This window comes from Leopardus geoffroyi, chromosome C1 (assembly GCF_018350155.1).
Source record: "Leopardus geoffroyi isolate Oge1 chromosome C1, O.geoffroyi_Oge1_pat1.0, whole genome shotgun sequence".
NCBI lineage: Eukaryota > Metazoa > Chordata > Mammalia > Carnivora > Felidae > Leopardus > Leopardus geoffroyi.
This window is the reverse complement of record NC_059328.1, coordinates 147315393-147329666: the sequence shown is the minus strand read 5'-3', so window position 1 is coordinate 147329666 and position 14274 is coordinate 147315393. Positions and strand designations below refer to the sequence as shown.

The 14274-nt window shown below is 38.8% G+C and overlaps 1 protein-coding gene across 5 annotated transcripts in view; it reads left to right on the top strand.

The window, feature by feature from the left end:
• LOC123598949 (cytohesin 1 interacting protein) overlaps nt 1-14028 on the top strand; it is a 78227-nt gene extending 64199 nt beyond the window's left edge. For all 5 annotated transcript variants that reach the window (XM_045479891.1, XM_045479893.1, XM_045479890.1 and 2 more), the window contains 2 exons: nt 7787-7853; nt 10682-14028. In XM_045479891.1, coding sequence (XP_045335847.1) covers nt 7787-7853; nt 10682-11139 — 525 coding nt within the window. In that variant the 3' untranslated portion in view covers nt 11140-14028. The remainder of the gene's footprint in view (nt 1-7786; nt 7854-10681) is intronic.
• The last annotated feature ends 246 nt before the right edge of the window (nt 14029-14274 follow it).

Sequence of the window (14274 nt, the reverse complement as noted above, 5' to 3'; positions counted from 1 at the left end):
GTGGAATTTTTTCGGATTCCACATAGGAGTGAAATCCCGTGCTATTTGTCTTCCCCTGTCTGATTTATTTCACTTAGATAATATCCTCTAGGTCCATCCATGCTGTCACAAATATCAAGATTTTATTCTTTTTTTGTGGATGAATAATATTCCACTGTTTATGGACACCATTTATCCATTTCTCTATTTATGGACACTTAGGGTGCCTATATATCTTGGCTATTTCTTTTAAGTTTATTTATTTTTAGAAGCAGAAAGAAAGAGAGAGAGAGAGAGAGAGAACATACACGTGAGTGGGGGAGGGACAAAGAGAGGGGGAGAGAGCATATCCCAAGCAGGCTCCAAGCTGTTAGTGCGGAGCCCTACTTGGGGCTCGACCTCATGGACTGTGACATTATAGCCTGAGCCAAAATCAAGAGTGGGGCATTTAGCCAACTTAGCCACCCAGGCGCCTATTTTTAAGTTTTTGAGAAAACTCCATACTGTTTTTCACAGTGGCTGCACCAATTTGCATTCCTACCAATAGTGCATGAAGTTTCTTTTGTCTCCACACACTCCCTAGTACTTCTTATTTCTTGGGTTTTTTATATTAGCCATTCTGACAGATGTAAATGATCTCTCATTGTGGTTTTGATTTACATTTCCCTGATGATAACTGATGTTGAGTGTTTTTTTCATGTGTCTATTAGCCATCTGTATGTCTTCCTTGGAAAAAAATGTCTATTTAGGTCCTCTGCCCATTTTTAATGGGATTATTTGGGGCTTTTTGGTGTTGAATTATGGAAGTTCTTTACATATGTTGAATATCAACCCCTTGTTGCATATATCATTTGCAAATATCTTCTCACATTCAGTTGCCTTTTTGCTTCATCGGTGGTTTCCTTTGCTGAGCAAAAGCTTTTAATTTTGTTGTAGCCCCATAATTTATTTTTGCTTTTGTTTCCCTTGCCTGAGGAGACATATCCAAAAATATGTTTTTAAGACCAATGTCCAAGAGATTACTACATATGTTTCCTTTTAGGAGTTTTATGGTTTCCTGTCTCATATTTAGGTCTTTAATCCATTTTGAGTTTATTTTTTATATGGTATAAGAAAGTGGTCCAGTTTCATTCTTTTGCATGTAGCTGTCCAGTTTTCCCAATTACTGAAAAGACTATTTTTTCCCCATTGTATATTATTAACTCCTTTGTCATAGATTGATTAACCATATAAGTATGGGTTTGTTTCTGGGCTCTCTATCCTAGTCCATTGATCTATGTATCTATTTTTGTGCTGGTGTAATGTTTTGATTACTTTGGCTTTTTAGTTTATCTTGAAATCTGAGATTGTGATACCTCAAGTTCTGGTGTTCATTTTTAAGATTGTTTTGGCTATTTGGGTTCTTTTGTGGTTTCATACAAATTTTAGGATTATTGTAGTTCTTTTTTTTTTTATTTTTTTAATGTTTATTTATTTTTGACAGAGAGACAGCATGAACGGGGGAGGGTTAGAGAGAGAGGTAGACACAGAATCCGAAAGAGGCTCCAGGCTCTGAGCTTTCAGCACAAAGCCCGACGCGGGGCTCGAACTCACAAACCACAAGATCATGACCTGAACCGAAGTCGGATGGTCAACTGACTGAGCCACCCAGGCGCCCCTTAATTTTTTTTTTAATGTTTATTTATTTTTTGAGAGAGAGAGGGAGATAGAGCACAAGCAGGGGAGGGGCAGAGAGAGAGGGAGACACAGAATCCAAAGCAGGCTCCAGGCTCTGGAGTCAGCACAGAGCCGATGCGGGGGCTCAAACCCACAAACGTGAGATCATGACCTGAGCCGAAGTCTTGTGCTTAATCGACTGAGCCACCCAGGCACCCCAGGATTATTCTAGTTCTTTAAAAAATGCTATTCATGGAGCGCCTGGGTGGCTCAGTTTGTTGGGCATCTGACTTCGGCCTTAGGTCACCATCTCATGGTGCCTCGGTTCGAGCCCCATGTCAGGCTCTGTGCTGACAGTGCTGAGCCTGCTTTGGATTCTCTCTCCTTCTCTCTATGCCCCTCCTCGACTCATACTTTCTCTCTCTCTCTCTCAAAATAAATAAGTAAACTTACAAAATACTGTTTGTCTTTTGATAGGGACTGTATTCTGTATCGACTCTTTAGGTTACTTTGGGTAGTATGGACATTTTAATGATATTAATTCTTCCAAAGGGTGGACATTGAATATATTTCCATTTGTTTGTGTTGTCTTCAGTTTCTTTCATCAATGTCTTACAGTTCTCAGAGTAGAAGTCTTTCACCTATTTGGTTAAATTTATTCCTAGATATTTTGTTCTTTTTGATGCAATTATAATCTGCTACTTCATTATTAGCATATGGAAATGCAAGAGGTTTCGGTATTTTAATTTTGTCTCCTGCAACTTTACTGAGTTTGTTAGTGTTAATAGTTTTTGGTGGAATCTTTACGGTTTTCTATATATAGTGTCATACAAGCTGCAAATAGTGACAGTTTTACTTCTTCCTTAACCAGTTTGGATTCCTTTTATTTCCTTGTATGTCTGATTATCATGCGAGGACTTCCACTCTGTTGAATCAAAGTGGTGAGAGTGGACATCGTGTCTTCTTCCTGATCTTAGAGGAAAAGTTTTCATAATCTTACCATTTTTAATTGTTTTCTTTGTCTCTTTCAACAGAGTCTCATAATTTTACACAAGTAGATCCTGTATGTCTTTCGCTAGATGTATCCCTTTCTATGAATGACTTTTGTTTGTATTATAGTTTCTTTATAAAAAATAAACGTTTTGATTGAGGTTGATGTATAGATACATAAAGTCAATTTTTATGCTGTCATTCAAACTATCTTGTTTAAACTATTGCTAAACTATATCATTTAAACAAATTATCTGTAGGTTGTTTTGGGTTTTCTGTGAAGATAGTAACCGTTGAGAACAACAGTTTCTCTTTCTTCATTACATTGACTATAGCCTATAATATAGTGTTGAATAGAAACTATAATAATAGGCATCTTTGTTTTTTCTTGATTTTAAAGGGAATTCCCACTTGTTCCTATTGGGAACGAGCTCTCTCTATGAATATACTTTTCTGATTTGGGATGCTCCCTTCCATACCAAATTTACTGGTAGTTTTTATAGTGCTTGTGTATTAAATTTTATCAAACACTGCTTTCTGCATGTATTATTCTTGTTTATGTACTTCTAAATTTTTTTTTAATTTATTTATTATCGAGGGGCACCTGGGTGGCTCAGTCGGTTAAGCATCCGACTTCGGCTCAGGTCATGATCTCGCGATCCGTGAGTTCGAGCCCCGCATCGGGCTCTGTGCTGACCGCTCAGAGCCTGGAGCCTGTTTCCGATTCTGTGTCTCCCTCTCTCTCTGACCCTCCCCCATTCATGCTCTGTCTCTCTCTGTCTCAAAAATAAATAAACGTTAAAAAAAAAAAAAGAATTAAAAAAAAATAAATTTATTTATTATCAAGAGACAGAAAGACACAGAGTGTGAGCAGGGAGGGGCAGAGAGAAGGGGGAGGAGACACAGAATCCCAAGCAGGCTCCAGGCTCCGTGCTGTCAGCACAGAGCCTGATGCAGGGCTCGAACCCACAAACCTCGAGATCATGACCCGAGCTGAAGTCGGATGCTTAACCGAGTGAGCCACCCAGGCACCCCTCCTGTTTATGTATTTTTTAAAAATCTGTCAATATGCAAATGGCATTTAAAGATTTTCTAATGTTAAACTACTCTTGCATTTCTAGAATAATGCAACCTAGTCATAATTTACAATCATTTTTTTATATAATTGTAGATTTGATTTGCTAATATATTCTTTAGGATTTTTGAAGGTAGCTTCATTTATAGGTAAAATGGCCTGCAGTTTTCTTTTCTCAAACTATCTTTCTTTAGTTTTGGTATCATGTTTTCTGGACTCTTAGCGTGAGCTGGGAAGAATCTTCCCCTTTTCTTCTCTGCTAGAATTCTTGTAACTATCTGAATCATCTGGGCTTAAGGTTCTTTTCTGGTGAGAATACTTCTAAACTCTGTTTCAGTTTCCTTATTAATTATAAGACTTCTCAGGATTTCTGTGTTGTTTGTTTTGTTTGAGTCAGTTTTATTGAATTAATGTTTTTGTTAATAAATTTTCAAATTTTTCAAATTTATCGAATAAGTTGATAATAAAAATTCTATTCTCATATTTTTATTTTCTTCACAAGAAGGATTATGTCCCCATTTTTACTTGTACTACTTTTTATGCCTTTTTTTATGGGACTCTAGAGGATTTTCTATTTTTGAGTCTTTTCAAAAACGAGTATTTCAATTTGTGGCAATTTTTTGTCTTTTTCTGGTTACTTTTAAGATGTTCTTTTGTCTTTACTGATATAAAGTTTCACTGAAATGTGATTAGGTCTGGATTCATTTCTAAATTTATATTGCTTAAAAATTGCACTATCTTTTCAATCTAAAGACTTATGAATTTCTTCAGTTTTGGAAAACTCTCATCTTGATCTCTTTGAATATACCTTCTTCATCATTCCCTGAATTATCTTTTGGAATTCATGTTGGACATATTTTAGAATCTTTTGATTTATTTCCCTTGCTTCCTAACCACTCATATTTTGTATCACTTTATCTTCTTTGTTAGGTTCTTGTTTAGTTCTTCAGTAAGGTTGTATTTGTGCTGTATAGAATGAGTTATTTCCATCCAGCTTTAAGGATTAATTGATTCTTAAAAAAATTTTTTAATGCTTATTTATTTTCGAGAAAGAGAGAGAGACAGAGAGTGAGCAGGGGAGGGGCAGAGAGAGGGGGAGACCCAGAATCTGAAGCAGGGTCCAGGCTCTGAGCTGTCAGCACAGAGCCTGATGCGGGTCTCGAATTCATGAATTGGTAGATCCTGACCTGAGCTGAAGTCAGATGACTAACCCACTGAGCCACCCAGGCGCCCCGGGATTAATTGATTTTTAATTTTCAGATCATTCTCTTTCATGTCTATCCGTTCTCGTTTTACTTCTTTGTTTCAGATTTCTTTTTCTGATCAACATTGGTTTCATTTCTTCCTCAGAGGATTAGAAATATTCTTGTTTTAAAGTCTTCTTTGGACACTGTTCGTTTTCATTTTATTTGGAGAGGATCCATGTGCTGACAATCGGCTTTCTAGCCTTTCATACCTTTGGATTTGATGTTGCCCATTTCCCTTATATGGTGGTCTCTCCCTCCCACTCAATATTGTGCTTGGGTTTCCTCCACCCTGCACTTTCGACGCTCCCAATCCCAAGCCAGGGCTGGCCGTGTGGATGCCTTCTAGAGGGTTAGTGTCCTGTTTGGCTCAGGTCATGAGGCTGCATTTTTATACAATTGCCGCTTTAGGCTCGAGTTCTACATGAGCCATAGCCACCATTAGCAGCTTTTCTCAGCCTCATTTTCATGGTCACGAGCCAGAAATGTTTGGATCTGACGTGTAACCAGGGTCAAGTTGGCTTCCCCTTCCCACAATGACATTTAGTTTGTGGGTCCCACATAAGTATGCACTGATCTTTCAAAGACTCTGTGAGGCCACAAGCTCTTCTTGAGAAAGAGTGGTCCCTTCTGAGCCATGGCTTCAGGGATTCCCTTTCTCAGGACCTCGGATTCAGATGTTTAACATGAAAACAGCACATCCACTGTGCTAGCTGGAGGGGCTACTTTTTAATCTAACTCTGCTTTTTACTGGGTACGTAGCCCTTGGGAAGTATTTGGTACATTGCACCTTTATTTTCTAATCTGGAACTTCGTAGGACAGTTAGGAAAATTAAACCGCGTATCATCCACGAGAGCACTTTATAAAAGTCGTAAAGATGGAAATGTTTAGCTGTATGTCTCACGTATATTGGAAACGTTGGAAATCCATCCAACTCAAAATACCCGTCTGTGAGAGTTGAGTTTGATTTCAGGAAGCCATCCTTTGATATATTCATTCAACCAATATTTACTAAGCAGCTGCTGCATACCAGGCCCTGAGCTAGGTACACTGAGGCAATAAGGCCCAATGGGATTAGATCTCCCACATGCTTTCATTTTCTTCTGATGGCAAGAGCTCTCGTTGGTCCAAATATACCACTGTAATGTTAAGAACAGGCAGAAACAGATTCTGAGGAAAATGGGGAAGCTTCCACAGAGACCAAAAACTCTTAATCGCTTTGACACATCTGCTCTTTACTCTGGTGTTTTCTTGGTTTAAATGATGACGTGCCTAGACAACTGGACCAAATCAACGGATTGGATATTTTAAAATGTTTGTTTTCACAAAAAATAACTATTTGGCAAGGCCCGACTTTGCATTTCTGAAAGCAAGTGCAAGCTTCTCTCTGTGTTTAGTGTGGATTGTCAGCCTATGCCGTGCTCCTCTCCTGGACTCTATTCTCTTGCAGGAGATAGACCCCTGTAAGGAGGAAGGCGCTGGATCCTAGTTCTTTTCTCCATGGGTCCTTAACTCTGACCTTCATAGGACCACAGTTCGCACAAATAAAAGGAGCTGTAATTCAGGTAGCCCGGCCATCTCGTAGACACGCCGACTAAAGTATAATGTAGAAAAAACAAGACATCAACTGAGCCAGGCATTTTATGGCTTTGATTTAGTGCTTGCATATCATATAGGTAACTCTAAGGGTTGATGCTTAGTGTTACTGTTACCAAGGCTTGGAAAATCCCGCCCACTGATTGTTCAGTCCCTGAACTGAGGAAAGCCATTCTTCCCTTAAGCATTCGACGATATTCTTGTAAGTGTATTATTTTCTTTTCCTTAGGCTTTCCCCTTCCAAATGTGCTTTTTTCCCTCTTTCTTTTCAGCCTTCATCTACCTCTTCCAGACTGTTTCTTACCGAGCAGTGCCTGTTTCCAACTAGGCTGCCTTTCCTTTGGGATGAAGCGTCCATAGGCAAATCTGAGCCGTGCCTGCCTGCTGGGCTTGCTGTGGGGATGGCAACCGGCAAGGACCAGGGGTAGGGTAAAGGCCAAAGGATGTGAGGGAGAATCAGCCTCTAGCTATCCTTGTCAGATGGTTTCTTCTGCCTGGCTGGCTTTGATTTTCCTCACCTCAGCCCCTTTGATGGGTTAGGCCAGGTCTCCTGAGCAGTCTTGACTGACAGCAGCCACTTCATTCCCACCCTGGGACGCTGTTCTCGTGCTGAGCAGCCAAGGAAGGAAGCAGTTAAGTGAGGGTCCTTATTAGCAGTGTTCTAAGTTTAGCCCTCCGAAGGAAGCCTTTCAGACAGGCCAGCTTCCCCTTTTTGGTATGAAAGATAAATAGGTGTGCAGCAGAAAACACTGGTTTAACGCCCCAGGCTTATAGAATGATGGCATTTACTGAACATTTACTAAGTTGTAATCACTGTTCCAAACAATCTACATCTACTAACTTACTTAATTTTCATGACAGTCCCAGGGTCTGGATTCTATGAAGGCCTTCATCTTGTGCATGGGGGAAGCCTAGATGGTAAATCCTTGCCTCAACAGCTAGTAAATGGACACAGACCCAAACAATCAGTTATGTAATATTTAAAACAAATGAAAATAAAAAAAAGTCATTGTTTCTATTGTCGATTGTTTCAACTCATTGGTGCTACTAGATTATTTCTTGAGAAAGTAGTATTCCCAATATCCCCCTTTTGTATAGAAGATAATCTTCTGAATGAATGAGAGGGTTTGTTAGCGCTAGAAAGAAAGGAAGAAAAAAATTAATGACAAATCTCAACACCCAGAAGTAAATTGCTACCCTCACTGGGGATTCCCAATAATTAACACTTTTTTTCTTCTTTATCAGCAAACCTTGAAGAAAAAATGGGTGGAGTTCAGATCTCTGCAGTTACAGGAACAGCGTCTGCTTCATGGTAAATGTGACTTCCTGTTCAGAAACCACACTAACATTCATCTTTTTTTTTTTTGTATTTCTGCCTCTACGTTATTTTAAGATTATCATCGTTGTAAGAAAAAATTGTCTAGCATGGATCAAGAATGCTAGTGTATGTTTTTTGTCATGACTTTTGGAGTGACCTATGTATCTGGAGGTTGAGTAAGTCCAGTCACCTCCTCTCCTCCATACGTGTAACACATCGGCACACGAAGACATGCACATGCTCACATGCATGTGCACAATTGCAAAAGGCACGTGGAGATTTTAGAAGAGCCCTAGATGAGTTAAATTCCTGACAATGTTTATGGCTGGGAGTTGTGTGAGTCTCAGAAACTATGGAAGCTGGAATGGTAGCATGCTTCTTGGGTAGAGCTCCTGTCATTTGTTCATATTATACAAGTTACATGAGTGCAGGGAATCTCTTCTTCTTGGCCCATAAACCCAAGAGAGAAATCAGAATAATCATCCCAATAGTCAATGCATGGCTCTCGCAATTGTGTGAATTCTGAAGGGAATGGGTTGATTGAAAAATTTGTTGATGCGACATTTGCTTTGTGACTCCTGTAACCCGAAGAATGAACTTGTACATACAAATAATTCACTGAAACCACTAGGTATGTGAGTGTGAAACATAGGTTATATCTTCTTAAGATAACACTGAGCTAAAGTCTACATTTATAACCCAGAATGTCTGTTTCAAGTCATAACTTATTTACGGGAAAAAAGACATTTAATTCATAATTAGGCACTAATGTATGACATAGAGGTTTGTGTTGAAATTTTGTTCTCTTAAATGAAATTTATATATGTTACTTCTCTTTTGTATGTTTTAAAATTAATATTAAAACAATTCTTAACAGATTCTTTTGGGGGGGTCTGAAGTGTCCTAGCAGGACAGAGGTATAAAAATCCAGCTACCTCCTGGATTTCTGTAGACTTGAGGGTGTTTAGGAAACCTTTGCCTCCCCTTCTGGAGCATTCTGCGGTGGAGACGGGGTTTGGTCTAATAAGTACAGGCAGTTCTGGGGTTCTATAGGAACAGGCTTGTATGGACAAGGTGTTTCGTTCAGGATTAAGGGAAACAACTCAGCATAAAGCCACTTTTGTACATGTTCTTTTTGAGAGATTGAAGGACTTCTTTAGTTTACTTTTTCGAGGCCTAGAATAAATACACGAGGCATGAGATTCTCAACGGCTTTCCAATCAAAAAGAATTCATCAACTCGTTGACAGATGATGTAAAGTAGGTTTTACTAGTAAAAAGGAAAGCATTATGACTAGTCAGTGCAGAACTCACATATTGAACCTTGCAGATCAAATAGAAAAATAAAGTCTCTTCTATTTCTTTTCCTGAAGCAGAGTCACCTTCTAAGTATGTCATTCTCAGGCTGGTATAACAATTAATCCCCTTTCTTTCAGCAGCATACCAACCAACTCAGGTAGTACATAAGCAAGTGGGGTATGGACAGGATGGATGTTGGTGTGCAATTAAAATTTGAGTTTGGAGAGCCCAGATACAGAGAAAGGTTGATGAACAAATTTAGCTAAGCCGATCAAATTCAACTTGTACAAATGAATTGTTACTTATTTCAGGACAGGGATGTTTTCTGGGCACAGTAGCATTCCAGAGCATTTAGGTGTTAAAGCAGTCTGGGAAGAAACAAGGAATATTGAGGCTGGAAGGTATTTTTTTCTGTTTTAAACACCTTTTGAATTCTCTATAATCAGCCTATAGGCGCAGATTATATAACTGTGTTTCCCATATACTTCAACTTATGTTACAGTAATTATATAATTATTTAAAAAATACAGTACCTTGGGGCATCTGGGTGGCTCAGTCGGTTGGGCATCCGACGTCATCTCTGGTCATGATCTCACAGTCCGTGAGTTCGAGCTCCATGTCAGGCTCCGTGCTGACAGCTCAGAGCCTGGAGCCTGCTTCGGATTCTGTGTATCCCTCTCTCTTTGCCCCTCCCCTGCTCATGCTCTGTCTCTGTCTGTCTCAAAAATAAATAAAAACATTAAAAAAATAAATAAAAATACGGTAACTAAAAATCAGAGGAACTAAATGGAGGAAGTCCATAAGACAGCATTTCCCCAAGTATATTCTTTATTTTTTTCCCCAAAGATATTCTTTAGAACCCCATTTCTGTGAGAATTTTAATGAATGTTGCAGAGTCACTTCAGTTTAAGAAATAATACTCTTGGGGGTGCCTGGGTGACTCAGTCGGTTGAGCATCTGACTTCGGCTCAGGTCATGATCTCACAGTTTGTGAGTCAAGCCCCATGTTGGGCTCTGTGCTGACAGCTCAGAGCCTGGAGCCTACTTTGGATTCTGTCTACCTGTCTCTCTGGCCCTCTCCTGTTTGTGCTCTGTCTCTCCCTCTCCCCAAAATAAAACAAATTAAAACATTAAAACAAAAATAAAACATTAAAAAATTAAAAAAAAAGAAATTATATTCTTGGAGATTGACAAGTCACCCTGGCATACTGTCAGATGAGTTGAACTGTTCTTATACGAAGAATCTTGTTTAAATTTATTTCATTTAGCATTACTGTTTCTGTGACCATGGAACACTGTTACATGGAAGCTAGTCCACGAACAATAGTTTGGGAAACACCCCTACAAGGTTTATCAAATGGCCTCAAAATAAGTCACTTGTTCATATAGGCGAAGCTCAGTGAAAAATATTGTTCACTTTTACTCTTTCTTTTTTGCGCCCTTTGAAGAGAAGTTTTGTGTATTTACTCGAAGGGAGTGATGCTCATATGCATTCCACAGTAGACTCTCTTTTCTGCATTCTAGGTGACTCAGGTAACTGCTCGAGTTTGGAGAACATGGACATAGATGAATCAGTTTTGTTTGGAACCCTGCCTGGGCCCAGCCCTGCCCTCCTGGACCGGAATCGATTATCCAGCGAGAGTAGCTGTCTGAGCTCCATGACGATGGACAGCGAAGATGGCTACCAGACATGTGTGTCTGAGGACTCAAGCAGGGGAGCCTTCAGTCGACAGACGAGCACAGATGATGAGTGCTTTGTCCCCAGGGATGGGGACGATTTTCTGAAGAGGTCTTCTTCGAGGAGGAACCGAAGCATTAGTACTGCCAGTAGTGGGTCCATGTCCCCCTTGTGGGAGGGCAACTTCTCAAACATATTTGGGACCCTGCCCCGGAAAAGCAGAAGGGGAAGTGTCCGGAAACAACTCTTAAAATTCATCCCCGGCCTTCACCGTGCAGTGGAAGAGGAAGAGAGTCGCTTCTGATGGGCTGTCTTGCCCTTTTGTATTCGCTTATTTCGTAAATATCTCTAGACTTGTTTAGAACAACTCCACCCGGCCTGGTGGGAAACTGTGGAGGGATTGCAAAACTGAAACCCCATTGCATGGCAATAGTGACCTTTATTTAAATTTTTGTGTCATGATTTTTGCTTCTTAAGTCGTTTTGTAGCCAGGAAAGCTCTGTTTATAACCAGAAGGTAGGGGAATTAAGTCATAAGTTAGATACTATAACAAATTAATGCACATTCCTGCTCATTTTAATGCTGCCTGTGAAGGCAAGGGTTATATTTATTTTCTGGATTATCTATGTGAAAAACTGAGAACTTTTCAGAGTCAAGTGTAAATAAAAGAGTGATGGAATATAATTATTTGGGATACCTTCCGTAGGTTCATTGGTAGGTCACGGAACCTTATGTTTGCTTAAGATCAGGAGCCTCCAGGGAGGCTTAATAATAGGCAATTTTGAACGTTTTCTGCTTAAATCTGTGAAGGATTATAAATAAAGATGATAGTCAGCTATGTTTCACAAACACAGCAACAATAAAGCAGGAAGCATATAAGTTAATATTAGGGTTTAGATCCATGAGATCCATGGAAACATGTTGTCTAATAGGGGTGCTGAGGAAGATTATGATACGGCCTTTTTCATAGTCAGCCTAAACAAAATAGGTGAGAATGTCACTTACGCAATTCAACTTTTGTTCTGCCTAAACTTTGATGGCAAGTCTAGAATTCTCAAGATCCTGCATACAACTTTGTAATCTTTGTTTTTGAGCAAATGTCTGAAATTTGAAAAATTAAAGCCAGGAAAAGGATTTTTCTCCTGTAGAGTTTTTCGCATTATTCCTCACTTTATATTATAGATTCCACAGTTACTGCCTTAGCATTCTTTTGCGTGTTGGTCATGTTAGTATCACATTACTTCTAGCCTTTCAATCACATTTTCATTCAGTATCCATTTGAAGTCCGTGGTTACTCTGTTCTGGTGATACAGCTGCTCATGACCTATATTCTAGAGTAGACAGTGTAATAAATAGTCCTTACTGATTTAAAGCTGTGTGTGTGTGTGTGTGTGTGTGTGTGTGTATGTGTGTTTGGGAGAAAGAGATGTTTGATAGGTGACTTTGAGTGGAACCACACTTAAATCAAAAGAATGAGTCATTTTGAGAAAAAAAAAAAAGGAAGCGTGAGGAAGCCTGTAGGGTAATAAATGAATGTTAAAAAATAAAATATAAAAAGATTTCTAATTGGAACCTGCTTTCCATTAATTCTTTGAACTTAGAATTATCCAGTCGGCTCTGCTTGAGAATCATTCATATGAAAAGCAGTTTGTAGTGTTTCACAGGAACAGTTACAATCCTGTGTACCACTTACTGAATACCTAGCAGGTTAAAGATGCTTTCCATGTGATCCGACCCTGTTAGATAGGTATTAGGCCTACAGAAAGGAGGAGGAATTCAGAGAAGTTCCCATGTAAGTTCAAGGCTTACATCGAAAGCCATTTCTTTCTGGCTCTGGCCTATCTTCAGTCTTTCGAGATATTGTTTACTCTTTTGCTGGTTCTGTGTGGTCATCACCACAGAACTTCCCCCCAACCCCACTCCTCAGAGAATACATAAAGCACACCCCTCAGAGACTCTGCATGGATAAAAATTGTCTTTGGTAAAAAAGAAAACAAACACATTTAGAATAACTCTTTCTCTTGGCCTCCACAGGCTAGTTTTCAAATATGGGCACATTAATAGCTACGTGGTTAACAATACATTTATTTTCAGCAAGGGCTTGCAAACCAGTTGTGATTGCCTGACACTGTTTATTTCCCATCATAGATTAGAATGATCATCTGCAGTGTATTTTGTTAACCTTATTTTGCCAAATCCGGGGGAAAGAAATCATCATGTTTATTTGAGGAAAGATGACTTTAAATTCTTCTACAACATGATCAGTGTTTTAAGAACTTCCACAGATCATCTGGGAAAGCAGGTTATAGGTTATTTGCTTTTCTTCTGGCTTTATGTGTTAAATATAATATAATGCTTCTTCCTTACAGTAATCGTCAAATCTAAAAAAGTTCAGGGAAAGGACAGAGCAAATTTTACTATAGTCTGAGGTAAGAAGAATTAGAGTCAAGAGTTTGATATGTTCTGGAAAAAAAGAAAAGCACTTTTTAACCAAAGTACAGGAAGGAAGGGTATCTCATGTTTTGTGTGTTCACAAGTTGTAAGAAAACTAGCTGTTCGGTGGAAATGTGGGTAAATTTCTCACAGCAGAGCTTTTCAGACTTGTGACCTCAGTGGGGCTTTAGAAGACTTCATTTCTCTAATCTTTTGGAGCACAATGACTCACTTTGATGTAATTTTTGAGAAAATAATTGAAAAGCTAAGTGCTTTGTTTTTTGCTTATCCCAAAGTTGTCAAATATGCGATATTGGTGGATTTCACTAATTGATAACTGGTTGTGAAAATGCATTTTTTGTCGCATGGCAGGCATCGAGAAGCCAAGTTTGAATGAAGCATATTGAGAATTATTCTGTCATGTGGCTAAAGGAACACCACCTTTGTGGTGTCAGAAACGTGGGTACTCTATTTTTTGAAATGAGCTTTTCCTCATCACTTTCTACTTTGTAGTGTTTTTGTATCTTAGTTGCATGTACAAATAGTATTAAAAATCCTAGTTTGAACTGAAGAAATCAAACTTGGGTATAATTTGTGTGTACTGATCATACAGTATAAGTATTTATGGATGTATACAACTGAAGTATAGTAAATACTACATAACAACTATATCAGACCCTTCAGTTTACAAGGTTATTGGTACTTTGTATCTATTTCCTTACAGAATATGGGCAATAAAAAAGTTAATACCTTTCTGGAATAAAGAATGCTATTCTTCAGTGTCAGAAGTCTCTTCCCTCCCTTTCTCTCCCCCCCTTCTCTCTATCTCTATCTCTTTACCTATTCACCTTACATGAAATGATTATTTTGAAAGCAGATTTTTAAGAGATCTGGGATGACCTCTTGATACTTAATTTTTTGACATTTTTATTTTTTATTTTGTAAAGAATTTTTTTTAACATCTATTTATTGTTGAGAGACAGAGACAGAGCATCAGCAGGGGAAG